The following is a 27,701-nucleotide window of genomic DNA, read 5'->3' on the forward strand; positions in this document are numbered from 1 at the left end:
GTGTCTCTAAGGGGAGCAAGGACTCTCCGTGTCCCCTGAGCGTGGCCAAATACGGAATATATATATATACATATATATATACACATATATTTATACATACACACACACATACACACACATATATATATAATTAAAAATAGGATGTTATTTGATGTTTGCTTCCATCCGTGAAACAGGGAGCAACCAACAAGCTGCAAGTGTTAGAAGAGCGCTCGTCACTCAAGTGGCCGCGCACAGGAGAAGGTTGCCCGGAGAGGATGCGGAGTCTCCCTCACCGCAGATGCTCCAGAGCCATCGGGACACAATCCTGTGCCAGGTGCTCTGGGATAACCCTGCTGGACCAGGAGGTTGCACTCCTGGACCCACCGTGGTCCCTTCCAATCTTAACCATTATGGCCTTCTGTGAGATCACTCGGTGGCCAAATTCATGTGACAATTGGTATAGAAAGAGGAGTTTCAACTTCACGAATCTTCTCGCTGAGCAGAGATGAAAGCAGGGCAGCCGTTGGGTCGAGAGCTCTTTCATCCCAAAGTTCCTCTCTCGGCAGGGAAGAGCCATCTCTCCTCAAACTGAAGCTCTGATAAAAGGCTGTGTGTAGGTGGTTTGATAGAAGTTCTGTCCTCTCCATAAATTCAGGATGTGCACTAGTAATGGATTTTAGCACGTTTTTTAGCTCTAGCCCAGTGTGGAAGTCTTTCATTTTTAAATACGGGCTCAAGAATTTTCATTTCGCTAATGAGAAGCAGAAACCCAACAACATCCCCAGAGAAGGGTTTCAGGGGAGTTTAAAACTCAGATAATGAAAGACTGAGGTCTCTGAAAAGACAATTCTTGCTTCTGTTGTTCACTTCTGTTGCTCACAACAGAAGTGCTTCTTTTAATCCTTGAGGAACAAATGGGAAACAAAAGGGTTTAAATTCTTACTTTAGGCCCATTGAGGGGCGGGGTTCAGGGGTAGAACTTAATTTATCATTGTTTGTGACCAGTATAAGAATAAAATTTTGCTGCTTTTGCCTTTTACTGACCCTTTCTTTTCTTTGACCATTAAATCGGAGGTGATTCAGACACATATCTTTTGATCCATATCCACAACTACAGCCTAAATGGTTTCTCATATCACATCCCAGCCTTTTCTTTCTATTTTTCCTGGGTACAGCAAGCAACAAAATATATGGTTACAATAGCAGAGCCCAACAGCTTCCAAGAACTGAAAAACCTTGTAGCAGCTGCTAATTAGGACTTTAAAAATCTGCAGTGCCTAAGATATTTTAGGGCACATTTTATTCAAAAGAATTGTTAAATGTATGAAGATGAAAGAGATGGATTACAGGAGAATTAAATGTAGGGTTTAACTGAGAAATAATCATTTTCTATGAAAGATAATGACTCCTCTTGAGGCTAGTATCAAGATTTATTGACCCAGGAGGTTAATATTGATCAAATCCAAGGCAAACAAAATATTAGACCTTGAAGGAGAGTAATCTTGATATTGAAGTCTTGCCACTGAGTGAACAGGTCAATATATCTGGGTGCCAGAACCTCAGGTTTTGAACAGGGGATGGTGGGGGATATTAAACATGCCTGACATCTTCTGTACACAGACTTTTTATTCCCATCAGCAGGAGGTAACTTTATAGCTGTGTCCTTCCCTGCAGAGCACCGTGTGAAGGTTCAGGCTTCACTCACAACCCTCCTTGCAAATCTGATTGGTCTCGGCCTCAGGTGTAACATCAGGCTAAAATCAAACTAGTCCTTCAGTCATTTATTCATCTCTAAGATATATTTTTAATGGATTTCATTCCAAACACAAGGACCCCCGCTGCTGCAAAACGAGAGTGATGCAATTTATAGATTTGTCATTGTATCCAACACTCTAAGACCAGGAGAAAAAAAAAAAAAATTGTTAAATTCTGCTATAAGCTGACAAGAAGAAAACAAGTAACTCATGTGGATTAACTAATCAATGAGGATAAAGTCAGAGACAAGGAAATGTACCACTAGAGACATGAAAATAGTATATAGGATAAGATCACCAGTTAAGGCGCTGGGGGCAGAAGTTGCCTTTTTATTTCTGTTCATATGGCAACAAGCAGGGGAGGGTTTAATGTGCCCAGCAAAACAAAAGTGCACCCGTTCACTGCTGAGACGAGCAGCGTGTACAAAATAATCTGTAATTCTAATTGATTTCAGTGAAAATAAATAAACTAAATAAGCCACATTTATAATATTTTATTCAGAAAACAAGTACAAAAACAATTAAGCCAACAGTATTTAAAAATACAAGCATAAAAATATCTTTCTATTCCCCTAACCAGATTTTAAGTATTGCATTTTTAAATCTTAAGTTTATATGTAAATTTGTCTTTATTGATCCTGAATTTAATCTGAATGAATAGGATTGGAAAAAAAAAAATCTGATCTCTTTACTAGCAATTAATCAATAATGAACAGTTTCTGAATTCCAGTAAGAAATATTTGCACAGTATTTATTTTAAAAAGAACTAACAAAAATTTGATTTTCTCACACTACAAAATAGGTAAGGCCACAGCATTTAACATAGTGAACAATTACCATGCTGAGGAAATGCTTCTATTTCCTTGTCAAAATCTTGATTTTTTTTTTCCAGTTTTGCCAATACAAAAGAAGTATTGATTTCCTCTCTTTTGTCTATTGAAGTACATTCTCAGCACCCCACTTTTGGATGTTGTAAAAATTCAATGGGCTCCTGTGAATTGCATGATAAATGACTCAATTGCAGGCACATATCTAATTGTTAGGAATTGAAAGTGCTGATAGAAAAGTCTCCAATTTAAAGTGCATCACATCACTATTTGCATAAATTTGGCTCATTTGCATAAAATTATTGAAATTTAACCTGAATGCCTGGCTCCAGGTCCTACCATTCCCTGTGCCTCCCCTCTGAAGCCATCTCCAGGCTCCTTTTAATACACAGTGGGACTGGTTAAAATAAAAAAGACACTGCACAGTCACCTTTAAAACAGGCTTTTTTTCAGATAAATCTTATTCAGAACTCTGATTGTATCAAGGATCAAACTATCAAATATGGCTTCAGTCATCCTCATCTTCACTGTTAACTCATCGTGGCCATAGGAAGTCCACTGAGATTCTTCTTTGCAAAGCTCCTGGATCTAAAATATAACAGAAATTAATTTTTGTTTAAAAATAAGAGCTTCACAAAAGTACTGAGACACTGCACCTAATCCAACAACTTTACATCTGTATCATTAATTTAAATCCAACCACTCGCAAGGACTGGAAATACTGAATTATTAATTCCATTTTTAAATAGTCAGTAATTTGAAGTTCTGAAGTTAATTTAAATAAATGTGATTCTCACAAAAAAATGAGAATTTCTAGTTTAAGTCTAGAGGAAAAATTCCCATTGGAAAGTCTGCTTACCAGAATAAGGTCCACTCTGTCTCTCTTACAGTTTCCATACTTGGTCATATTTAGGAATTTTCTTTTCATTTCTAAGTCATTCTTTTCCAGGTTCATTATTTTAATAATTTCACCCTGAACAAATGTCTACAAAATAAAGAAGGCTGAAAAGAACTCTCCTCATAAGAATTCTGGTGCTCTGAATGTTCCAGATGAGTAACAGGTGCCAGTGTGAAGATCCAGCTTTAAGTCCAGAAATATCCCAAAGTTTAGGGGACTGATCTAGAGGTAGCTGATCAACACTGGCCAACCAATACGTTTTAATCATAATATTGCTTTGGAGGTTACACACCACATAGCCATAATTAGGAGAGTTTAAAGGCCCATTCCCATTCTTAACTCCATATATCTGGAATATTTTGACTAATCAGCTCAGTCTGTATTTATTCAGACATTTCAGAGTAATGCTGTTTCTTCTCCCATCACCTCAGTTACACTGCCATAATCCTCACAAATTTCACATTTCTTTTTGCCACTGCAATCTCTGCTCTTTTCATTCTTGTTCCTGTGCTTTACATTGCCAGAACGTACCTTGACCTCACTGACATCCATCCTTCTGCAGGGATGCCTGGAACAGTGAGATCCCACATTTTTTTCCATCCATGGGAACATATTTGGCTTTGCAGTCACTTGATATTCTGCACACAGCAACTCACAGCTCAAATCAAATATAACCTGTAACAAACTCAGCAGGGCACTGAAGTCAGGAGAGCTGGACTCCAGTCCCCAGCTTTCCATGGAACTCAGCTTTTCCTGAACAGACCCAAACCGGACACCGGGTCAGGTGTCCAAGGTCTTATGGTGGAACACTGGCAAAACTCTGGATTCTCTGCAAGGACATTTTTTCTGCTAGAATTATTCTGCAGCAAACTGCAAAATACTCCTGGTAGTATCTTTTGGTGTCCCTTTAGTTATATTTAGTGTTAGCAACTGGAATAATATTAAATATTAGTTAATATGATTAAGCCTCCAGAACACTATCAAAAGTTAACTAACAGTTAGTGATTTAAAAATACCTGATTATACATCCTCTTGCTTTCTGCTTCCAAATCATTCCCTGGGAGATCATTATATTCCAAGTACTTTGGCACATTGATGTTCCTGAAATTTGAATTTATGTTCTCTGGGGTCCATAATTCTTCCACAGCATATGCAGACAAATTTTTAACATAAGAACTGTTATGTGGTATCACAAGAGGAACTTCCACAGTTTTCTTCCAAGGAGCTGAATGCCACTGGTCTAATTTGTACAAGTACTGCTTTTGTGTCTGTTTAGCCAGCATGTTTTGGTCAGAATAAGGCTGATCAAAATCTTCAGAGCTTCCAAAAACACCAGCATCAAGGATCTTTAAAAGGAGCTTCAAGGGAGAAAAAGAAAAGACAGATGATATATTCCATATTTTCAGACATATTGAGATTGTTAGCAAGTGAACAAAGTTACACTTAAAACCATCTTATTCATGGGTTCAAAGGAAGGCTTACTGATGTATTATTAAAAAAGCCCAAACCTATTTTAACTGTGTTTGGCAGAATTCAGAATTAGAATTACAGTTCTGGAGTTCCATGAAAATTCTTGACATTTAGCAACATTTTTGTTCTAAATGTGGAACTGCTCTCCCAAGCACCACCCCTCAAAGCAATTTTCTTCCAGCCAAGAGCTGGAAGGGAGTCAGGCAGATGAGCTGACAGGTGTCCAGGTTTTCTCTGAAGTTAATAAAAATTGATGTTTATACAGATTTATCAGTTTTGACAATAAACAAATTCCAATAAAGAAGTCACATTTTCTTGTTTGGACCACACATGTGCTATCCAGTGGATACAGGGTAATTCCTTAAATAAGGATTGGGTCACATGAAGTGAGCAATCTGGTTCCTAACATTGATATAATTTCTATGGATGATGAAAAACTGGGTCACACAAATTCTTGCCTCTATAGACCCAGCTTCAGGGCCAGCACTTGAAATAAAAACTTTCTTACTGTACTTACAGGCAAAGTGGTTGGAGAAGTCTCTGTAGATAAATGAAGTACCTTGTCTGCTTTTGATCTGTGTTTTCTTTTAATCTTCTTATATTCTTTAACTGCATCATCTATAAATTTAGTTACAATTCTGTCTGTTACTGTGCGACAATCATGAATGCAAAGCGTATCAAAATTACCCAGTAAAACATCAGAAGCATTTGCTGATGATTCAGATAAGGCAGCAACGGAATTTTCTTTGAGGAGAAATGGTTTCTGATTGTCTTCTTGCCTTAGGTCTTTGCCATAATTCATCATGTCATTTTCAAAGCCACTTTTATATTTGTTTTGAGCTGTTTCAGAAAATGCAATTAAAATGTCAAACAGAAGTTTTTTACTGAGTTCACTTGCAATATGATCAGCAAGTTTAATTCTTTTCTGATCCTCTACCAAGCAACAAATATTTTTGCTTGTGTTTACCTCATCTGTCTTGCTTTTCTTTGGAAGAGCATCTGCAAATATCGTTTGTTTTATTTGTGTCAGTTCTGTTTTTTCTTTATCTGATCCCAAGCACATTAAGGGCTTTTGACAGAGGAATTCATTACAGTTACACTCATTGGAATGGGGAAACTTTTGCCCTTTTCCACACAACAAAGCACTGTGTAACCCAGACTGCTTTTCTTTCACTCTGGAGCCTCCTGCACTGTTTGTATCTTCTGCATTCTCCTCTGCAAACCCCACTCTCTGTTCACCATCTTCAGAACATTTGCAGTCTCCTGTGAGGGAGTCATCATCATCATGGAAGGAGTCAGAGTCTTCATTCCTCTTGTAGCTGGAACTATTTTTGTTAATCCCCAGCAGGTGTGAAATCTCCTCAGGTCTGACGAAGACCCCACAGTGCTGAGCACACTCAAAATACTTCACCCCTTCGTAAGTTCCAGCATTGTCACCTTCAGCTCTGTCCAGTGCAACACCAGCCCAATGGCCACTGTCAAAATGAGTCTGGCCTTTGAACATCAGAGTTCCAGGCTGGCTCTGCTTTACCCGCACTCTGTCCCCAATCTCAAATGGAGATAATGGGTCATCTCTGTCCTCCTCAGCATTGGGCAGCTTCTCATACATTTTGCATTGTTTCATTGGGAATTCAGGACTTATACTCCCACCAGAACAATCTGTATTTGACACAGGCAGAAACTCCAAATGCTGCAAAGGCATCTCCTGTTCTCCACACTGGCTTTCTGAAAAACAGCTGGAAAGAGCTGTAAATGTAGGTTGTTCTGAGAGACGACCATTCAGAGCTGAAAAAGCACCAGTTGTCTCTGTACTGTGCAGGGGAAATTCTTCAGGCACGGTGTTATCAGGTAATGGGGGTAATGCATCCATTTCCAGTGATATATCTTCATCCATGCCCTGACTAGACTCTGAGCCTGTCACTTGTTCCGGTGGAGATGGGAAATCATCCGTGCTGGAGGCAGGATCACCATTTTTCATTGCATTGGCACCTAAAGGGGGAGGAGGAGGATCTTCACTCGGAAATGACAAATCCTTTTTGTTAGAGGATGGCAAGTCAGCACTTCCAGAGGACAATACTTCATCCACAGGACACACCATTTCCAGCAAGGCATCCTCATCAGTTGGAGGGAGACCCTTATCACCACTGGAGATCGCACCAGTGCATGAGGGACTGGCAGCTGCATTGTTCCCCAGTGTTGGGATCTCCTGAGAACAGGGTTTGTTTCTGCTGCAGCTTTGTGAGGCACCCAGGTGTGGCTCTTCCACTCCCTCAGAAGGGTTTTCAGACTGGGAGGAATGTGCTGGCTCCACTCTGGAGGCATTTGATTCTTCTTCTGGAATGAAGGAAAACAGGTGATCAGTGCAGACACAGTCCAACACATCTCTGGGGTATTTCTGGGAGAGGGATGGAGTCTCAGCTCTGTCATCTTCAGGCAGCTGACGTTCATTGTGTTTGTCACGAGGTGATGTTTTCCTTATTGCTATTGGCATCTCTTCTGAGAGATTAGCAAACACATCACCGCTGTCACAGACAAACTCTTCTGAGACACTGACATCTGTGTCCTCTCCATGTTTCAGCTCTAATTCTGGGTCTGAAATGGAACTTTTCAAGATGTTGATACAAGCTGCAGACACTTTCTGAAATTCTGAGTGAGAAGAGTCTGATTTGGCACTTTCACAATTCAGAAATAAGTTGTTTGACTTGGGCAATGATTCAGTGGAAGTTAATGCTTCAGAAAATGCTTTTAAATTTAGTTCATCAGAAGCTTCATGAGAAATACAGTCCAAATGCTCCAAATATCGACTAGCATCCACCTGATGAATCTCAGAAGGGACAGGCACTTCCATTTCTCTAACTGGAACATTTAAAATAATTTTTTTTAAAAAACCAGCGTTTTAAAAAAAATAGAAGAGCTTGCTGATAGATCACTTAGGATACACAAACCTATCATGCTCCTCACTATGATATCTAGGAGTAAATTAGGAGTTGGACTTTATGATCCTTTTGGGTCCCTTCCAAATCAGGGTATTCTATGATTCTATGAAATGTAGAAAGATGGTTCATTAGAAAAATGGCAGAAATAGGAAATATTGCCACAATATATAAATATTTCTATTACAGAGATTATGCACACCCAGAACTATGTAAATGAGATAACTGACTCATATATAAACAGCTTTATTTTTTACCTGTCCTACTGAGAATAAGAAATATGAACTGAGGATAAAACCTGGAAACAAAAATAACTCCAGCATGTCCTGTCCAAGTCTATCTTCAACTGATCTATGTTCTTTTAAAAAGAACAGCCTTAAATTCTTGAAAAACTCTATCAAAAGAGAGCAAATTGTTAATGACACAATCAGAGTAAGTTATGATTTTGTTCTGGGGAAGCAGTATAATCATATCTCTTAATAAACCTCTGGAAGATCCCCACCATCTTGCCCAGCAGTGATTTATACTTTGGCTATAGTGAGCAAGACACTTTGGTAATAAATGAGAAGATTGTTTCTCTTTCTGTCTGGATTAAAATTTGAAGTAGCTGAAACAAATTGGACATAATAGCATTAAACATGACTGACCTGTTCCTTCAAGAGTATTTTGTGCCTGAACCAGGCATAAGTTACACCAAGTAGGAAGCATCCCCAAGCCTTTCACTGGGTCCTTTCTGCCACATGGACTAATATCTTCATTATCTTTAGGATCAGGGTTTGAAAGAAGTGCCTTTTCCTCCAGCATAGATTCCTAGAATGTAAATATGTAGGAGACAGAGTTAATGTCTTAAGGAAAAAGTGCACATAACCAACACACTTATTTTGACTTCATGTTTCTAAGTGCCAAATGAGTCTTGTGGTTGTCCTATTTTAAGGCAAATATAATTTGGGACACCCTTTCTTTAGGCATTAATGGAATTCCAGAGGTGGTCCTTACCAGAAATCCACACTTTTGGCTTTTTCTTGTAGTAATTGTGGCTATAGGTTCCTTTCCAGCTGAATTTGTAGGTTCCAGAGGTAATAAAACATCCTGAGACTTAAGGGACTGCTCCAAACCTGGAAACTCTTCCGCCCATTTCTGGTGTTGTACCAGTGATTCCTTGTTCCCAGTAGAAAAGCTGTAAAGAGTTAGACATGGAATGCTTCATTCCTGATCAGTATAAAATATGAACATACCCATGCAGGTGGATAAATAGCATAATCACCACACTGCACTCCTACACAGGAGAGAGCTCTATGGACAATCAGCCAGAATTTGGGTGCATTTGAGTTCCACCAGCCCCTGGCTGCTCCAGACTGACACCAATATTCACTGTTCTCCTACGAGCAGCCTTGTCAGTAATAAGAAGTGAAAGCACAGCCAAGAAACCTTTTAAAGATTTCTCTGACTTGTAATCAATAACACCATGAATTATAGATCAGTTCCATGCAGGGATTTATTTGAAAGCCTTCCCCTGTGGGGACTTAAATAAATGCACAAACCTGACTCACCATCCTGCTAAAGCTCTGGGTAGCACTGAATGAAAGGGGGTTTTAATTCATATAGATAAATATTTGTCTTTAACAGCTTTTTCCTCTTCCTGAAGCAAACTAGATTTTTGTTCTGAGCAGTGTGGATGCTGTGGGGTTCTCATTCACACTGCTCAGCAGGAAGCAGACAGGGATGCAGAGGACGCAGCTCCAGTGGAAGAGCAGGATGGGGATTTCTCAGTCTGACTAAACTCCTGAATTATATCTCACTGTAGGATTTTACATGACACCTCTGTTCTTCAGTTTAAGCCTAAAATGTAGCCCCGTGTATTACAAAATCCTTCTGTGGTTAAATCCTGAGTGAAGCACAAACCAACTCAGAGGGGCTGAGTGATACAGAGGCTCGGAGCCAGAGGGTGACAAAGGAGTGAATTTCACCAATTAAATCAATACATTTCTACTCATTCCATATGGGTATTGTGAAGCCTAATTAATATATAGTTGCAAAGTGGTTTGAGTTTGTAGTTAAAAGCCACCATGAAAACATGAACTATCATTAGCAGTTCTGTGGGGTCATTAAAGGTGCCCTGAGGAACTCACCATTTAGGACAGAATGATAAGCACTGATCTTGATTTATCAACTGCTTGAACACAGACGTTTTAAAAATTTGTCATCATAAACTTCCTCTTCAGAGTATCTAAAGCTCACAAAATTATCTAGGATATACCTGTCTCCATGTTCTCCACTGGATTTGGTCTTACCTTCAGCAATCACTGAGAAAGGTTTTACTTACCCCTCATATTTCTTGCTCTTTTTATGCTTTTGCTGGACACAATTGTCTTTACTCCCAGACTTCATAACCTCCTGCTTCCCAGCCAAACCGTGCAGCTTTTCCTGGAGCTGTGCTGTTGAATGCTGCATCATTAGGATTTCTCTCTGCTGCTTTAATAAAAGCTTCCTTTCTTGATAGGCTGCCCTTTGGATGTTTTGCAGGTGCTGGATTTCTGCCTACACAAAGCAAAGGAAGAAAGGAGCATAACAGAGTGAAGATAACAAGGAGCTACACTTAAAAATATGTATAACGTTTCTCAACAGAGGGCACTTTTAATCCCAAAATACCCTGAAAATTTAACAGGTAGGTTTTTTCATTTTCTTTTTAATTGCAGATTGGTTTGGTTTTTTTTTTTGTTGTTTCAATGGGGACTTCACCTGTGAAAACTGATGACAGGTAAAGGGATGTTTTGATGGGGTGTCAAGTGGCAAGACCTTCAAAAATGAATTTTCTTCAGAACTACAGGGTACTTGTTGTTTGCACTAGGAATGCCTTTACTTAAACAAGAGGTTTGCACTATGTAAGGAGCAGGACAGAAATTTCCTGACTACCAAGTGTAACTATGAACCCTGCATAGTGGAATAACTGAGACTATAAAATTACCTGTCAGATTAATTTAATATATTTCAACATCACAAGCATAAATCAGTGGAAACCTACATTATATGACCTGTTTGTTATGGCATAAATAGAAAAATCCACAATAACAGTGAGGCAGCAGGAGAGAAAAAAAAAAAAAGTTTTCTTTTATCCAGGATTTACAGAGTGCTGACTTTGGCACAAAACCCACCTCACTGTGGGTATGTAGGAAATATGCAGAATAATGGATGCAAAGAGATGATTTCTTTTTTTTAAACAAACCCCACTTTCTCCAGCAACTCCAGACACCTCTCTGTGCTGCATCCTCACTGTGGATATGAGATGAATCCCAGCTCTTCTCACTGCATCATTACCTGCTCCCGTTCCAGCTCCATCAGGATTTTGTGCTGCTTTGCTGCCATGGCAGAGGCTCCAGTACTCTCCTGCAGGTTTTCCAGAACACTGGAGATCACAAGGATGAGAATCAGCTCATTAAATGCCTTGAATTTATGGATGGGAGCAAAGCTCCTTTCAAAGCAGCTGTAGGGATGGAAGGCTCTGCAGAAAGACATCTCACCACCCTGGGGCTGTCGTGCCTGGACATCTCCTGAAGCAACTGAAGCCTCCTGAGCACTGGGGCATTCCTTACAGTGTCCCAGTCAGTGCTGAGGGACACCCCTCACTGTCCATCCCTGAGGGTTCCTCATCCTGGTCAGTGCTGAGGGACACTCCTCACTGTCCATCCCTGAGGGTTCCTCATCCTGGTCAGTGCTGAGGGACACCCCTCACTGTCCATCCCTGAGGGTTCCTCATCCTGGTCAGTGCCGAGGGACACCCCTCACTGTCCATCCCTGAGGGTTCCTCATCCTGGTCAGTGCTGAGGGACACTGTGATTGCAGCACACAAAGCGATAACACAGAGACGAGCTCTGCAGTGCAGAGTTGCTCCTCAAACCTAGAGCAGCCTGTTTATTCTTTCATTTTTATACATTTGTGGGTCTGGTTGTGGATGGGCTTCTGAGGTTACTACCCTTCTACTTCACTGGCCAGACCAGCTGTCAATTTCATTATTTAAAGGCTAGAAACATGTAAACAAAGGACAGGGAATGAAAACAAAAGGTTTGTTTATGTTCTCATGCGTGAGAAAAGCGAAACACTGCTCCTAATATTGTGCAGAAACTAAAGAAACTGACTCCACCTTATGAACAAGTAGAAGGCTTTAAAAACAACTCAGAAAAACCAGGGTGACATCACAACTCTCACTGGGCATCCCTGAGGGTTCCTCAGCCTGGTCAGTTATGAGGGATGCCCATCACTCTCCATCCCTGAAGGACACCCCTCACTGTCCATCCCTGAGGGTTCCTCATCCTGGTCAGTGCTGAGGGACACCCCTCACTGTCCATCCCTGAGGGTTCCTCAGCCTGGTCAGTGCTGAGGGACACCCCTCACTGTCCATCCCTGGGGGTTCCTCATCCTGGTCAGTGCTGAGGAACACCCCTCACCGTCCATCCCTGAGGGCTCGACAGCCTGGTCAGTTATGAGGGACGCCCATCACTGTCAATCCCTGAAGGACACTCCTCACTGTCCATCTCTGAGGGTTCCTCAGCCTGGTCAGTGCTTTGGGACACCCCTCACTGTCCATCCCTGAGGGCTCGACAGCCTGGTCAGTTATGAGGGACGCCCATCACTGTCAATCCCTGAAGGACACTCCTCACTGTCCATCTCTGAGGGTTCCTCAGCCTGGTCAGTGCTTTGGGACACTCCTCACCGTCCATCCCTGAGGGCTCGACAGCCTGGTCAGTTATGAGGGACGCCCCAGCCCAATTAGTGCCTAACATCACCACAGAAGAGGCTGCAATAGAAGCTCAGCTCTGCTATGGAGACTCTAAAACCACACAGGCTCCCTGTCTCTCTTCATGCTTTACTTGCTACGTGCTTTCCAGGATGATTTTACATTTATTGTGCTCCCCTGAAAGGAGGAAAGCCAGTCCTGGCCGAGCAGGCCTCCACCGGTGGCGTCCCCGTGCCCCTCACCGTCTCCGGTGGCCCAGCCAGGCCAGCTCGGCCCTGGCCCTCTCCCTCAGAGCCTTTCTCCGGAGCTGCAGGAGCACTGCCTGGTGTCGAGCCCGCAGCTCCTCCACCCTCAGGCACTGCTCCATCATGGCCAGGCTGGAACCACGGAAGGTGCTGGAGCCTTCAAAGTGTGGAATGGCTGCGCTCCACTGAGGAAAGAGCAGAGTATGGCGTCATTGGGTGAACAGTTTGATAGAGGGACTAAAAAAATAAAAAAACCCAACCAAACGAGAGAAAGAAACTCCCCTCAGACTGTTTAGAGAGCTGGTGTTACCTGGCTGGCAGAGCTGGCCTGGTCACTGCTCTCTTCAGAGTTGTCCCGGATCTCCCGGTGGGGCAGATTCACCCAAGGTGACAACAGACGTGAGGTGTGGTGGCTGTGCAGTGACTGCCCGTGACCTGCTGGCAGAGATGCCAAGGCAAAGAGTTAATGTCACCAAAACGAAAATATCTGAAAGGAAAAAAAGAGACTCAAACCCCAACTCCCCCAGTACGAGTAAACATCCACTTCTGAGCTGAAGGCACCTTTGGCAAATACTTGTCAGCCAGGCCTGTGCACTGCCCTCACAAAGAGCCAGAAAAGTCACCCCACAGCTGTTCACTTCCAGGAGCAAGGTATGGACATCAACCTCCCTTACAAGTGAAACCATGGCAAACAGGTAAAAATTTAAAAAGGCACCCATCAATAGGGTAAATAACTCTCAGTACCCAACATGATTGTCTTAGAAGGGCCAGGAGTACAATGGAAGATGGCCACAGTTTAAACATGCACAATGAACATAAATATTTATGTCAAATTTTTCAAAATTAGTTAAAAATTTTTGTTCCATGCCAGGCTGAACGGGACATTTTCCCAATACCACTAAATCCTTTAGCTTCATGTTCACCTTCTTGAAGTACTGAGCAATATGAACCTCCTCCTCCTAGAGATTTTCTTTCTCCCAATATTTTGGGATCCACTGGACTGGGATCTCTTTCTATCTTCAATGCAGAGTGTCTCAGTGAACTCAACTCTTGATTGCTGAAAAAAAAGGAAGTATTTTCTTATTGCAGTCAGAGATATTATTTAAATTCCTTGCTTTCACAGCCAAGTCCTGCATGGAGATTGAAATTTTTCAAACTAGAATGCTGCTCATTTTTATGTGATACTAAAAGCTTCACCTGTGCAAAGGTGCCTTTCTGGAAATTGCATCCATAAGACCCTGGAAGCAATTCTCAAGTCTTTATGCCACTTTAAATGAACATTAAAAAGTGCACATACAATATTCTAATTTACATCAAGGGTATGATAGTAAAGCAAAATGAAGAAAATTATACTTTTCACACGAATTCCAGGGGGGGGTTCTACTTTTCTAAAAGCGTAAGATCTCCCACAACATTGGGAAGGTGTTAATAATGTAGCTTGGGCATAAATCAGAGCAAAAAGACTATATAGCAATTACTTTAGTGCCTCAAAATAATAACATAGTCAAACCACAGGCCAAATCCTTGGAGTGCCTCTCTGTATCCTGCCTCCTGTACCTGCCAGCAGCAAGGTCACCTTCCAGGCAGTGTCCTCGCTGGGTCTGCTCTGCGTGGTACGGTCCTGTCACAGGAGGATCACTGCCTTTGGAATTCCTGCTGTCCTGCACACACAGAAATTGTCACACTCCTCAATGATCTATTTGAAAAGCAAAACACTTAACGCTTTTTCCCCTTATCTTTGGAAAGCCCCTGGTTGTAGATAATGCTTTTCCTATGCCAACAATTCCTAAAGAGTTGATTAATGAATGGGCTGGGAGAAAACTCAGTGGGCATATGAGGGTAAGGTGGTACAGCAGCTCACAGATTGCTGTGTATTTAGGACTGCTCTCATGAGAGTTGGGGCCTGGAGGTGTTAACCCAGGGTCTGAAATCTTAACTTACCTCTGAACTGAGCTGCAGCAGGTCCCTGAAAAACCTGTGGCTTTCCTCAACCTCTTGCTTTGCTTTCTCCTTCAGCACCATAAGCTGATGTTTCTGCTGCTTCTGCTGGAGCTGTGTTAGGAAATGACACATTATAAATGTTATCTTTAACCAGGTGACACAACACCTGAGAGCTGGGGGTCAAAGGGCAGGAGAGGAGCTGCACAGCCAGCTCCTGCCACAGCCTGCTGCCCTGCACAAACGCTGCTTTGGCTGCAGCACAGCAACATCTTCACACCCACCAGAGCTATACTAAGGTCTCCAAACAGCAAATTAGGGCTGGCACCTGACTTTTATAGTCCGTGGGGTTTATAAAAAAACCTGATTGAGATCAGCTGGTGCCAACAGATTATGGCCTAAGCACACCTGAATCTGGGGATAGGGAGTGCCTTTTCCCTGGGACAGCAGAACTGGAATTCCCTTTTCTCCTTACACAGGTTTCCCACTGACCTTCAGTTTGTGAACCAGTAGTAGGGAGGTTTGCCTCAAAACATCCAAGTGTCTCCTGTGTTTTTCTTCCAGCTCTGTGCCGCCAAAATCTCCCTCACCTGCAGAAGTTTAGGGGATCATCACAAGGGGAATGTGTACATTGTTCCAACTGCATTTTCCTTTCCAGTCCTCCCTGGGCCTATTTTTGGAAGCCTCCCAAACCTGACATCTGCCTTTATTCCTGAAATAGCTTCTCTGTGTACATTTACTTCTTTTACCATAACTGTAGAAGGAAAATGTCAGTACCTACATCATGTCAAGGAATGTGCCAGCATAAAGTCCTGCAAGTGTTGGGAACTGGCAGGACTTGAGGGTCTATGCCAGGAGAGAGGAATGAGGAAAAAATTCCTGCTCTAAGCCTGAATTTCAGAGTGTGGGTTATTGTAACTCTTGGTCCCACTGCTCCTTTGCTGCACCAACAGGATCAGAACCACTGGGTACAAAGGAAAAACGTCCCAACATTGTGACAAGGTTTCCCAAGTGACAAAATCACTTCATTGGGAACTCAGGCAGCATCCTGCACATCCTGTCCATCTGTTTGGATGCAGGCAGGTTCCTCTCTCTTTTGTCACAGGGGGACACAGACCCTTGGGAAAAAAGCTTTCATTTTAAAGTGGGGAAGTTTTCCCTCTTGCTCCAGGTGCACTTTTTTCACTGCTTCTTCCTTATTGCACTTCCCCTGCCTATGTGTGACAGTATAGCTGATATTATGTTTACCAGTGAAATGTTCTTGGCTGCTTGAGCTTCTCAGATGAATTGCTCAGCTTATGCAAACAGGTTGTGTGTTTATTCTGTGCTGTGCCACTGTCACAGCAACCAGAGTCATAAAAGAATTGAAGTGTGGGTCATAAATAGAAATAGGTTTGACTTGAAAACTTGAGATAAAATCTCTGTCTCTATCCAGGTCACCTGAATCCAAATTACCCTGTGGTGCAGGATAAGCCCATGACATGCAGAGTTTGTTTTTGCTTTACAGACTGAAGAGTCTGTAACACAGAAGGAGCAGAGATGTTTGCATACCAGGATGGGTTTTGTGTTTATGTGGGTGTGAGTGAAATAAAATATTAAATCCTTGAGCCTGGTGCAGATTTTCTATCAGAATGCTGCTCTGTTTTTATAAACAGCTTGATTGCAGATTTCACTTTCCTCCTACAGTGGTACGATACAAGGCTTCTCTTAACCCTCTCCTTTTCACAGTCAACAGAAATCTCATCCTCTATTTTGGTAATGGGCCTTTCCATGTTTTGGAGGGTGGTTTGAAAAGGCAAAATCATAATAAATTATCTAGACAAATTTAGAGTTCATCTTTTTAGAAGGAATTTTCATTTTAGACAGTCTTTCTGATTTTGAGGACTGCTTCAGACACTTTAATGCTGATAGTTAACTAGAGATGATTTTGTGCAATGACCTATTTAGGAAAATTGAGTGGATAAAAAAGCTGGGGTTTGTACATGGAAGTTTTATTAGTGGTTTTAAGCAGTGCAATAGAAAAAACGACAAGTGGACAATTCTTCAGCGGGTCCCCACACAGCACTTTCAAAAGTCCTTCAATGCTAATGAATAAGGCATTCAATTAAAAAAAAAAAAAAAAAAAAAAGTTGCAAGTTATATTTATTGATGCTAAGTTGTCTGAGCAGCTTTTAATACTAATATCTGGGCCAATCAGAAATATGATCGTCTATTAGGATATAATTTAAAACCTGACAAATATTTTCAATTTGTACCTCAGACTGAACAATGCTATTGTTGTTCTGACCAAAGCCCAAGCAGTGGTATTGTCCTCAAAGTGATTAAAAAGTTCGCTCTGATCTCTTTTCCCTCCTTTTGAATGTAATTTTCCTAATTGTGGCTATTTCCAGATGCATTTCTTGTGTTGCAACATCCTGCATTAAAGAAAATACCATCTGGCTAAACTTTCACGTCCTTTTAGGTGATGATGAATGGCATTTACTGCCTACCCAGATAGCTTCAATGTGCATACACTCAGCCTTGTGAAAAAAATGCTATTTATTAAATCACTTTCCGCTGCACCTGCAGAATCTCAGCAAAGCCCTGTAGAATCTCCCTGACATATAATTAAAAAAGCCAGGCTAAAAGTCTCATTTTTCTAATCACTTGAAGCAAGGCAGAAGCATTTACTGCTGCTTTACTCAAGGACAGCTTTTTCTCTTTCTGCCCATGTCAGCAATCAGACCAACCCAGTTATTATAAAAAGACATACTTGCAACTTTAGCTGTAAGCACGACTTTGTCTGCATTATTGCCTGGAGGTGTAGGAGTATGGGGGTGTAAAATGTCCTGAAATTCTGCTGTGGAGCGGAGCAGCAGATCCAGAAGGAATTGCCCCACTTGCTCCCATTCGTGCAGTCCTTCCCCTCTCAAAAATTACTGCGTTAGCTCAATTGCTTCATTATTTCAGGCTGCTCTTCAGGTAAGGTGAAAAACCGCCCGGATTTCAGCACTCTCTGTGCAGGAAACGAGCTGCAGTGATGACAGGTAAAAGGGGAGGAGGAAAAAAGGTTTGGTAACTCCTGATCACAGCTGAGAAACACAGCAGGTCCTTCTGTCCTCTCTAAACACGTCTGGTATCCTGCTTGTCACTGAAGAGTGGCTGCTTACCAAACAAGGGGATTAATGTGGCCTGTGCTGCTCCTGTGCTCTGCATATTTTGTGTTTATATCTAAATCCTCTGGTGTGGAGGCCTGGCCTGAGTTCAGCACCCAGCCAGATGTTGCAGCACATGGCAGTGCCTCACCCTGCTGCTGCCCCCTCTCACACAGAGCTGCAGGGCAGCTCTTGGCTCAGGAGAGCAACAGAGCTGGGCCTGAACCTAGACCTAACCAGAATCCTGAATTTCTCTGGAATGGTCCTTCTGTTCCTCATCAGTTATTCTAAACTCTCTCAGTCAGTGACAGCATCATTGCAGACAACTCCAGAGGTGCTGAAGGCAGGGCTGGAGCTCACTGGAGCTGTGGGAAATACAAAACACAGCCTAAGATTTGGGAGGGAACACGAAGAGCTGCCTTAGCTCAACACTCCCCATCAGAGCACAATTAGCTGAAGCCATGCTGATACATTTCTGTGCTTATTCCACTCATTTAATAATTTCTCCCTCTTCTAGAAGCAAGAAGGCAGCTCCCTCTAGTGATACAAGAAAATATGTCAATCAGCAGTTTAGGGGAAAGATGATACATATAAATACATTTTCCTTGTAGTTCAGGTTAAAATTCTGCGTTTCAAGAACAATGGAAAACATTCCATTTGCTTTCCTAATGCAAATTATTTTAAAGCACTAGCCATGACTAAGCGTCAACATTTCTAAGCGTCAACATTTAGAAAATACTTCTTAAATAATTAGTTTCAGCTTAAATATTATCTCTGGGGAAAAAAAAAAAAAAAAAAAAAAAAAAAAAAAAAAAAAAAAAAAAAAAAAGTCTGGTCTGATGAAATGAGATTTCTGGCTCATTCAGTCCAGTCTGGCTCAAAGGCCATTCCCTAGACTGTAGAAAGGGGCACAGGCAAAATGTTGGGATTTTAGAAGATCATATCATTCTCTTATTTAATACAAATACAGAAATTTGGATACTGTGGGCTGTATTCAGAGGACATGCTGGAGTAGCAAAGAAGATATAGCTCATCTCCTCAGCTCCCTGTGGGAGAGCCCTGGTGGTTTGGCAGGAATGACAGAAAGATTTTACACAGTGGTGTAAAATGCAAAGCCCTCCCTTATCAGCTCATTGGTTATACCAAGTTTTGTGCCTGAACTGATGAGAAATTCATGTAAGTGCAAGGTGAAATACCTCCCAACGCTACCTGAAGAGCATTTTTGTTCACTACAGCATGTGCTTACAGGATTTTCAATTCTGGGTTTCATACTGGCTGTTTTTAAAGAGAAAATTCAACAATTCAGGACAAATTCACTGTCTTACCCCAGGTAGTAAAACATTTTGTGAATATCTTCTCTCTGCTTTAAGATGTTTGAAATGAAACTCGTTATTTTGCCAAGTGTGCTTACTACAGAAAATCTTTCTTTGGCACAGCAGTGGGTGGTCAGGTGTCCCTCTGAAAGGTAAATATGTGCATTTGGCAGCAGTGGTAGAATTACACCTCATTATGTTGCGTGCGCACGGTGACTTCTGTGTCCCGTGAAAGGACGCAGCCAACTGCTGGGCAATGCCTCCGAGCAGACATTGCAACCTCGAGTCTGAATGCCCCATCCCTGCTCAGGGTGGTGACAGAGCCGCTTGTGACCCATATTTCAAACCCACATTGTGTTGAGCGCGACAGTTCTGTGGCAGTGCTGCTCCCCAGCCCAGCCTTGGGCTGGCAGCTCCTGCAAATGCTCAGGGAAGGGAAAGGTTTCTCCTGGCAGAGACACGAGGCAGCAGCTCCTATTGTTCCTGTGGTGAATAGTGGATGGTTAGGGCCTTGCAGGACTGGGGGCCCTCAGTTATTAATAGTAAATAAATAGGTTGTCTTTCGCTTCGGGTAAAACACTTCAGACAACGGCCTTGCTGCCCAATCGTCTGAGATGCCCTCCTGGTCCCTGGGGAGGGGGAGGGAGAGGCACAGTAAACAATGCTGGCTTCTCCAGCACCCCAAAATCCAATATGATGTATAAAATATTGTGAGGAAAACAATGAAGAATCCTTAATAAGAGCAAAGGCTTTTTGTAAGTACCCTCTTTGAGGAAAGGTTATCTGATCTTGTTCTTTTGTCTCGGAAAAGCCCTTAAAACAATGCACCATCTGCTCCTGTTTGGTGGGAGCAGGCAGAGATCTCTTCAGACAGAGCGGTCTGTGTGATACTGGTCGGCTTTTAACCCTTTCGGCCGCAAACTTTCCCTTTGTTTCCGTGCAAACCTTTGCTCCGGGCAGAAGTGGCCGTGCCCTGCGCCCCTGGCCAGCCCATCCCTCCATTCCCCTGCACCCTGCCCATGTCCCGTGCCTTGATGTCTCTTGTTGTCCAAGCAGGACAATGTCCCACACTGCTCGGATGGGGTAATTATGAAGAGTTAATTGTAAGGCTCCCAGAGACCTTCAGATGAAGTTGTGAGGTGCTGGAAATGTCTCTGAGCTAAATGGGGTTTGTTCCACCTGTAGCTGTCACTGCGAGCTGAATTCACACCGGTGACAGCACAGCATGGAGAAGGCAAAGAGCTTCTATTGCATTTTATGCAATTTTAGTAATAATTCCATATAATCTCTTGGATCGTGCATGAATGTTGAGAGGACAATTTTTCATGCACCCCTTTTTCGCCTTTGAAATCTGGAAGAGAACCATCCACTTGAAATTGCCCCTCACCCCAGAAAGTTTTTCAGCCCTAGCCAGAACCAAGGATTCTGTTGCAACGAGGGACTGTTCGTTCTATTGCCACAGCACAAGAAATACTTTGGGAGGGCACCAAGTGACCCTCTGGGAGATGCCACCTTACCCCAGTCCTGCTCAAAGCTGTCAGCGCTCAGAGTGGCAGAGGGCTGGATCCTCAGGCTGTCCCAGATCCTCAGGCTCTCTCCAGGAGGTGGGTTGGCCATTTCCCCTTGGTTCTGAACTTTCAAAACAGTCTCAAATTCACGCTGATCCCTCCGTGCCGTGAGTTCTCCCTGTGGGCTGTGTCAAGGTAACAACAACAATTACTAAGTTTTTGAGATGTGCATAAAACAATCTTTTGAGCTTAAAATAAAAAGGTTATTTCATCTAAACAGAACTATTACATTTTGTCAAATGGAAACAAAGGGCTCCCTTAGAAGTCATACCTGGCAATGAACAAAATCTCCTGTCTTGTACCTTGATGTTGTCAGGAAAGCTAACAACACTCATTTTTACCTACTCTAATTACTGCTCTGAAAGAGCTGGGTATTTTTCAGCCTGGTGGCAAATACAAACAACCTTTCAGTGTGGAAGCTTAATTTATGAGGGCTGCATTGTACAATCCGTGCCATTGTTGGGACTTGGTTGCACAATCCAGCTCTGAACATTGGCAAAGAAATCTGTTTAGAAACACAAAGTCCTGAACTCTGTTCTAGTGTTTCTGGGACTTGTGCTGAGCATGGCTCTGGCCCAGCTAAGACCTGGGAGTGGTACATATACTTTAATATTTCAAAACAGTGTCAGCACCAAGTCCCGCAGACAAAGCCCTCAGCTAACTGATTTTACTTTGTTTTGGTCTATAACTATCTGAGCTTAACTAAAAAGATGAAGAAAGGTGTGAAAATGGACATTTATTGATCAAGCCTCAGCTGAACCACACACAAGGACACTGAGACACTGAAATGGTGACAGATGTTTTCTTTTATATACAGAAAAATGAATGTGGAATTTTTTTTTTTCATAGACAATCAGCTTAGGGAAATCTTATTTCATTTTTCTCGTTAATAAGCTTTTCTTTGTTTTTCATGACCCAGAAACTGCTAAAACGATTAGTACAGCTTCCATGAACGCGTCTTGGATGTAGTCTTCGGAAAGTGGGAGCAAAGGTGGATGAGAGAGAAAGAACAGAGGAAACAGGGATTTCTTACAAAGCAGTTCTAATATTCATTGGTTAAATGTGCTGAGTTTTGTCTCTGCAATTGTGTTGTGATGGTTTTTTAGGCACTGTTTTCTTTGGCTCTTGGGAAAAGCCTACTCTCTTTGGGGAGACTGATGCCAAGGTTTGTGTCCTGGGAAGGGCATCAGTGGAAATCAATGCAAATTCTACAGAAAACACTGGATTTCTACGGGAGTGGCCAGCAACGCCTGCCCTCCAGACACAGCCAGCTCTGCATAAACCACCACAACTCCCAGATGAGGCTCTTTGGGTTTGCACGAAAGAGAAAGCATTGTTGAGTCCACAGGAGGAGGCAGAGCTGTGCTCTAACAGGTGCCTCTCCAGCCACCACCCTCTGTCCCAGCCCCTGAAGCCACACAGAGCACTTTCAAATCTGAACTTACAGGAAAAACGGGATGATTTTTTTTTTTTTGACTCTTGAGAATGTAGCCACTTATAGAGGCAACTGAAACAAAATAAAGATGGAATTGCCCACACATTTTCTGGCGGTTTGGAGAATTCCCATCAGTGGGAATTTGCATCAGCAACAAATCTCCGCCAGCCGCCCCTGCGGACCGGGGAGCAGCCGGGCATGAAATGGGAACATTTCTTATGGAAACAGGCACCTGCAGGATTTCGTGCATGAACACGAGCTGCTGTTTTCAGAGCTATAATTAAACATGTAAACAGCAAACTGTGCTGTTGAAACTGGCTGTGGAGAAGGTCACGCTCAAGAGCGCTGGGTTTGGAGTGCTGGATGTTTTGTATTTGTGAATGAGGCCGGCACAGAGTCAGTTTTAACAGGTGGCTTTGTTCAGATGAGCTATTGGAGAGAGAGGGCTTTGGTCTGTTGCAGCCAAATGTGGACTCCTAACTCCTCAGCAGTGGAAATCAGAGCACAGACCCAACTCAGCTGCTTTTACCATCACATTTTCTAACCCAGCTCTAGTTACATCAGTGAGAGCTCTACAGAAATAGGCTTACAAAACCAAGAGCAGAGCACCGACCCCTCCTGTCAGCACAGCCTGTGAAGTTTTGTGTGCAAGTTAAGAGACAGGCTTTCTTCACTGCCTGCTGACACTCCCCACAGAGAGTTCATGCACTCAAAGTGCAAATGTTCCTGGAGCGGGAGAAATTTCAGCCCTGCAAAGTTCCTCAGTCACCTCCTTAGAACACACTGGTGCTCCTTTATCTGGTGGCTTTCTTCCTGATTTGATAGTGAATCCATTGATACCAGATCAACTTCAGGAATGACCAGATCACAGGAGCCTCACTCTGTGTGCCAAAGGACTCATCCACTTTTGCTTCCTGTGAGTGTGCAGACTTCAGGGGAGGTGCAAAATCAGACTCTAGATTATATACAAATAAAAGCTGAGGACAAAAGATGGGCTTTGTATTAATTATGTATTACTACTTTACGAGTTGCCAAGGAAGGGTTAAACATGGGGTGGTTTTTCCTTTGTATTGTCCCCTCACTGTCACTGCTGCTGCATCACAGGGAGCCCTCAGCCCACCAGGAGATGAGGCTGGAGTCATTCACGATATAGCCACACTTTCCACTTCTAATCTCCACATACAGTGATATTTTATCTGCAAGTAGCTCTCCTCATCTTTTGAAGCAGCACTTGCAAGAGGGTTGTGATTTATCGTTTGAGAGGTTTTATTGGTGTTTTTTTCGGTGATGCTCTGAGGACTTTTTGAGTCCGGCTGCTCTGCTTTCTCAGTAATTGCATTGTTCAGCAGATCGGTGCAATCTGTCTTATTTCTCCTTGGTTTGATGTTTGTCCCTTATAGCTGGGGGGCTGTTCCAGTTGTGCCCGGGGGGTCCTGCACCTACCACCAGTCCTGGGAATTTGGGTGCTGTCAGGACAAGAGTGATGGAGCCCACGGCTGCTGGGCTGTGCTCCCCAAGGAGCAGGGCAGACACAGCTCTGCCTCTCCACTGCACACTCTGAGTGCCTGCTGCTCGTGTTTTATACATTTGCCAGCTTCTGTGGCAGAACAGCTCCCTAATCCTTGCAACAGATCTCTCAGAGCAGAAATCAGCCCAACCTTTGTGAGTGTGGTGGTTGTGCACAAAGAACAGGGGTTTAACTCCTGGTAATTCCAGTAATTACTCCTCATAACTTTGGTAAGCTCATCTGTCTGGACGTATCTCTCCAATTTTCATTTTTCTCCTGTTTACTTTGCACTGTAAAGCTGTAAGAAAATCTTGAAATGAATTCTGGGCTCTGGCGAGCGCTCCATCCCGCTCTGCGCCCGCGGCTGCGGCGCCCTCCGGTGGCGAGAGAGCGTCATGGCAGCGCGCCCGGGATCCGCCGGGGCTGGGATCCGCTGGAGCCGGGATCCACCGGGGCTGGGGTCAACTGGAGCCAGGATCCACTGGGGCTGGGATCCGCTGGAGCCGGGATCCACCGGGGCTGGGATCCGCTGGAGCCGGGATCCACCGGGGCTGGGGTCAACTGGAGCCGGGATCCACCGGGGCTGGGGTCAACTGGAGTTGGGATCCACTGGGGCTGGGGTCAACTGGAGCCAGGATCCACCAGGGCTGGGATCAGCTGGAGCCTGGATCCACCAGAGCTGGGATCCACTGGAGCCAGGGTCCACCAGGGCCTGGATCCACTGGGGCCGGGATCCACCAGAGCTGGGACCCACCGGGGCCAGGGTTCACCGAGGCTGGGATCCACTGACTGGAGCCAGGATCCAGAGGAGCTGGGATCCACTGGAGCTGGGATCCACCAACTGGACCCAGGAACCACCGACTGAACCTGGGATCCACCGACCAGGCCTGGGATCCACTGACAAGAGCTGGGATCCACTGACCAGAGCTAGGGATCCATCCATACTGGGATCCACTTCTCCCAGGGAAAGCACTGCTCCTGGGAAGCCACCGGACCTGGGGATCCACTGCACCCAGGAGATGCAGCAAGCCCGGGGATCCACCGCTTCTGGGAGCCCACCAAACCTGGGATTCACTGACTGCTCCCGGGGATCTGCCGCTCCCAGGAATCCACCAGCCCCAGGGAACTCACCATCCCCGCTATTTCTTTTACGTCTGTGTGGCACGTTTAGCAGAGAATAAAATATCCGGCTTTGTTTACCTTCTAGTGAGGGATCTGTGAGCTGGAGAGGCTGGGCTGGTTATTGGCTTTTCATGCCATAGACTTATGTCCACCTTGGAGCCCTTATTCACAGGGAAACCTTTTTAAAAGACAAATGAAGACATTTAATAAATATGCTCTTCGTAGAAATGAAATGGCCCAAGCTTTGGCATCTATTCACCGCCTGATTACGTGTGAGCACTTCAATACAGCTCTTCTTATCCACAGGTTTTAAACTACATGGGCTTAGGTTTCTAATTCTTTTACTCCTGGGAAAACCTAGGCACCAGAAGGTGACGTGTCCAAAATTGGTGGCAAAGCCACAGATAAAATTATGAGATGTAGTTTCACATGTGCAAGAAGATGGGCGGAAAGCAAAATCTAGCAGCGGCACTGCTCAGGGATTCTCCTAGACATAATATTTCCAATAAATAGCCGAGGGGAGATGAAGCTTAACCCCTGCTTGTAGTTTCGAAAGACCTGGGCAGAGACACCTGAGCATCCCTGCTGTGTCACATCGAAAGGATTTACCTTGCAATGTGCTGCTCAGGCCTCCTGCAGAGCTGTGACTCTGTCCTGCACTGTGAGTGATCCAGGGCAATCCTCCCCTCTCAGCACTCCCACCAGGCAGAGGAGTTGGCATTTCCTCCTGTCTGTCCAGGGCTGTTGCTCCCTCAGTGCTGCCCACCAGCCCCATCCTGCCCAGCCCGTGACATTCCCTGTCAGATGTCACATCAGGATCTGTGGTGTCCAGAAGCATTTGTGCAGTCACTGTCCTCTCTCGCCTATCCCTGGAAGTCTCAGGCTCTGGGGCAGAAGGAGGATCTCTGTAAAGGTCCAGAGTTGTCTCTGTTGATTGTTTGTCAGCAGAGGCTTTAACCCAGCTGGCTGCACTCAGCCTCTTCCTTGCCACGTCAATCTTTTCTGCAAGTTCCCTGGACAGACTATGAATGGCTCTCACTCGATCCTGTTTGCCTCTGTGTGGAGAAAGTCCAAAAGATGAGTCCTTGGAGGAAGGTTTTGCATCTTTCTGAGGAGCAGAAAAGCTCAAAGGAGGTGAATGCAGAGCTGGGGGAGAGCAGTCCCTCAAATCTTCACATTTCAGAGGACTGAGAAACCAGCATTCAGATTCCAGTGGTGCTGGAGGACCTGATGCCTCTTCTTTTTTAGGTGATTGAGCTGTTTCTAGGAGTTGATTCCTGTTAAAAAAAAAACACAAGAGAGAGATGTCTGCAGTGTCAGCTGAGAAAGAGGCTTGCCAGGATGCCTTTTATGTGTGAGTACCTGCCTCTGTGATCTTCAGGTGATAGAGGAGAGGATGTTTCATCCACCCAGGCCATGAAACTCCTTTCCAGTGCTCCCCCACTGGTTTGCTCCTGAAAGAGAAGAGCCCAGCAGTGTAAGCACTCAACATCTGGCAACAGAAGGGTCATGTTTGGTTTTTATTCCACCTAATAACTGGCTCATGTGACTGCAAAACTGCTCACACCACACAGCAATCCTGCTCTTTTAGCTCAAGCAATGGAGATTTCCAGGTTTTCGGCCTGAAGTCGAGGGTTCCAGCCCTACTAATGAGCCCAGCAGTTTATGGCATAATTAAAAGCTAATTGCTCTGTTTTTCTAGATAAAAATTTTTCTCCCTGGCACTTCAAGGCATTTGTATGAAGTGTTTCACGTCCTACATGGCGCTGCACTGATCAAGGAGAGTTTCAATCTGCCACTTCCTAGGACTTACTTGCTCAAATTCACACTGAGGATTTCCTTTGGCAAAACCTGTGTTCCCAATGGGTTTGTGCATCTCATCAGGACACGATTTCTTCCCAACAGCTTCTTTTTGTTTCCTGTACACTTCTTGCAACCTCTTCTTCCTCATCTCTGCAGCCTGAGCCAAAGACTTTTTCTCTTCGAGGAGTTTTTTCTCTCTTTCTGCCTTTTTTCGATACATAAATTCCCGAACGCTTTCAGGGCTGTAGGGGTGAGGTTTTTTAAGGTTTACCCTCCTCTTTGAAGGTTGTTTAACATTTTCTTTCTCGGATTCTTTCTGTTTCTGAGGAGAGGCACTTTTTCCTCTGCTGCAGCTTCCTGGGGTGCTGGGCTTGGCTCCATCTTTTGTCAATGAAAGTCCAGGTGAAGGAGAATGGGTCCCTTGGGACTGGTGTTTCACAGCATCTCTGGGGAGCCCGGTGTGTCTGTGTTGCTCACAGGACTGGCTTTGCAAGAGGAGGTTCCTGAGTGCTCGGTTTGTCTCCTCTGTGGGTGCACTGCTTCCCCTTTCAGCCTTGCTGGGAGCCACCACGGCGCTTTGGGCTCCAGGGCTCCTCCCCACGGGTTCATTTCCCTTCTCTCTGGAGCCGTTTTCCAACTCTGGCATTGCTCCAAGTCCTTGACCTCCTTCCAAAGGTTCTGTGGGAAAGATTTGGAAACCAAAGTGATGTAATTATTTCAGAGAGTAACAATTCCTGTATCTATAGTGTGCATCTCCCAACCCACTTCCTACGGCAGCTCTGAGCTCTATTTGCGTGTGTCTGTTGTAAAATCTGTGATATTCGAGGGAGAAGATAAATCTGTAAAGGTGAAATTTGAAGCTGCTGTGGCCAATTCTTATTGTAAGAGCCATTAAAGAAAGGTGCTCAGAAGGGCCTGAAAAGCTTTTGTTTCAATTAGGTTTAATAAACCCTTTTTATTTTTTTGGGTGTGCCAAAACAGCCAGTGCTGTAGAGGGAGAGCTGTACCAAAGGTCCTTGCTGTGCCCTGCTCTCCAGTCC

At 43.8% G+C, this 27,701-nt stretch overlaps 1 protein-coding gene across 1 annotated transcript; it reads right to left on the bottom strand.

Moving 5' to 3' along the window:
• Positions 1-2,215: 2,215 nt before the first annotated feature.
• On the bottom strand, positions 2,216-25,850 carry CCDC187 (coiled-coil domain containing 187). The gene is made up of 18 exons (XM_040083539.1): positions 25,468-25,850; positions 24,937-25,036; positions 20,744-20,919; positions 15,272-15,369; positions 14,783-14,893; positions 14,399-14,502; positions 13,765-13,898; positions 13,152-13,279; positions 12,839-13,026; positions 11,180-11,267; positions 10,188-10,402; positions 8,861-9,041; positions 8,512-8,674; positions 5,449-7,787; positions 4,478-4,819; positions 3,993-4,136; positions 3,423-3,548; positions 2,216-3,151 (listed from the first exon to the last, which is right to left on the bottom strand). Exons 1-18 carry the CDS (start codon positions 25,694-25,696, stop codon positions 2,996-2,998), a joined length of 5,022 nt encoding a protein of 1,673 aa, XP_039939473.1. The 5' UTR covers positions 25,697-25,850; the 3' UTR covers positions 2,216-2,995.
• Between the last annotated feature and the right edge of the window lie 1,851 nt (positions 25,851-27,701).

The sequence above is a fragment of the Hirundo rustica genome, chromosome 20 (genome assembly GCF_015227805.2).
Source record: "Hirundo rustica isolate bHirRus1 chromosome 20, bHirRus1.pri.v3, whole genome shotgun sequence".
Classification (NCBI taxonomy): Eukaryota; Metazoa; Chordata; class Aves; order Passeriformes; family Hirundinidae; genus Hirundo; species Hirundo rustica.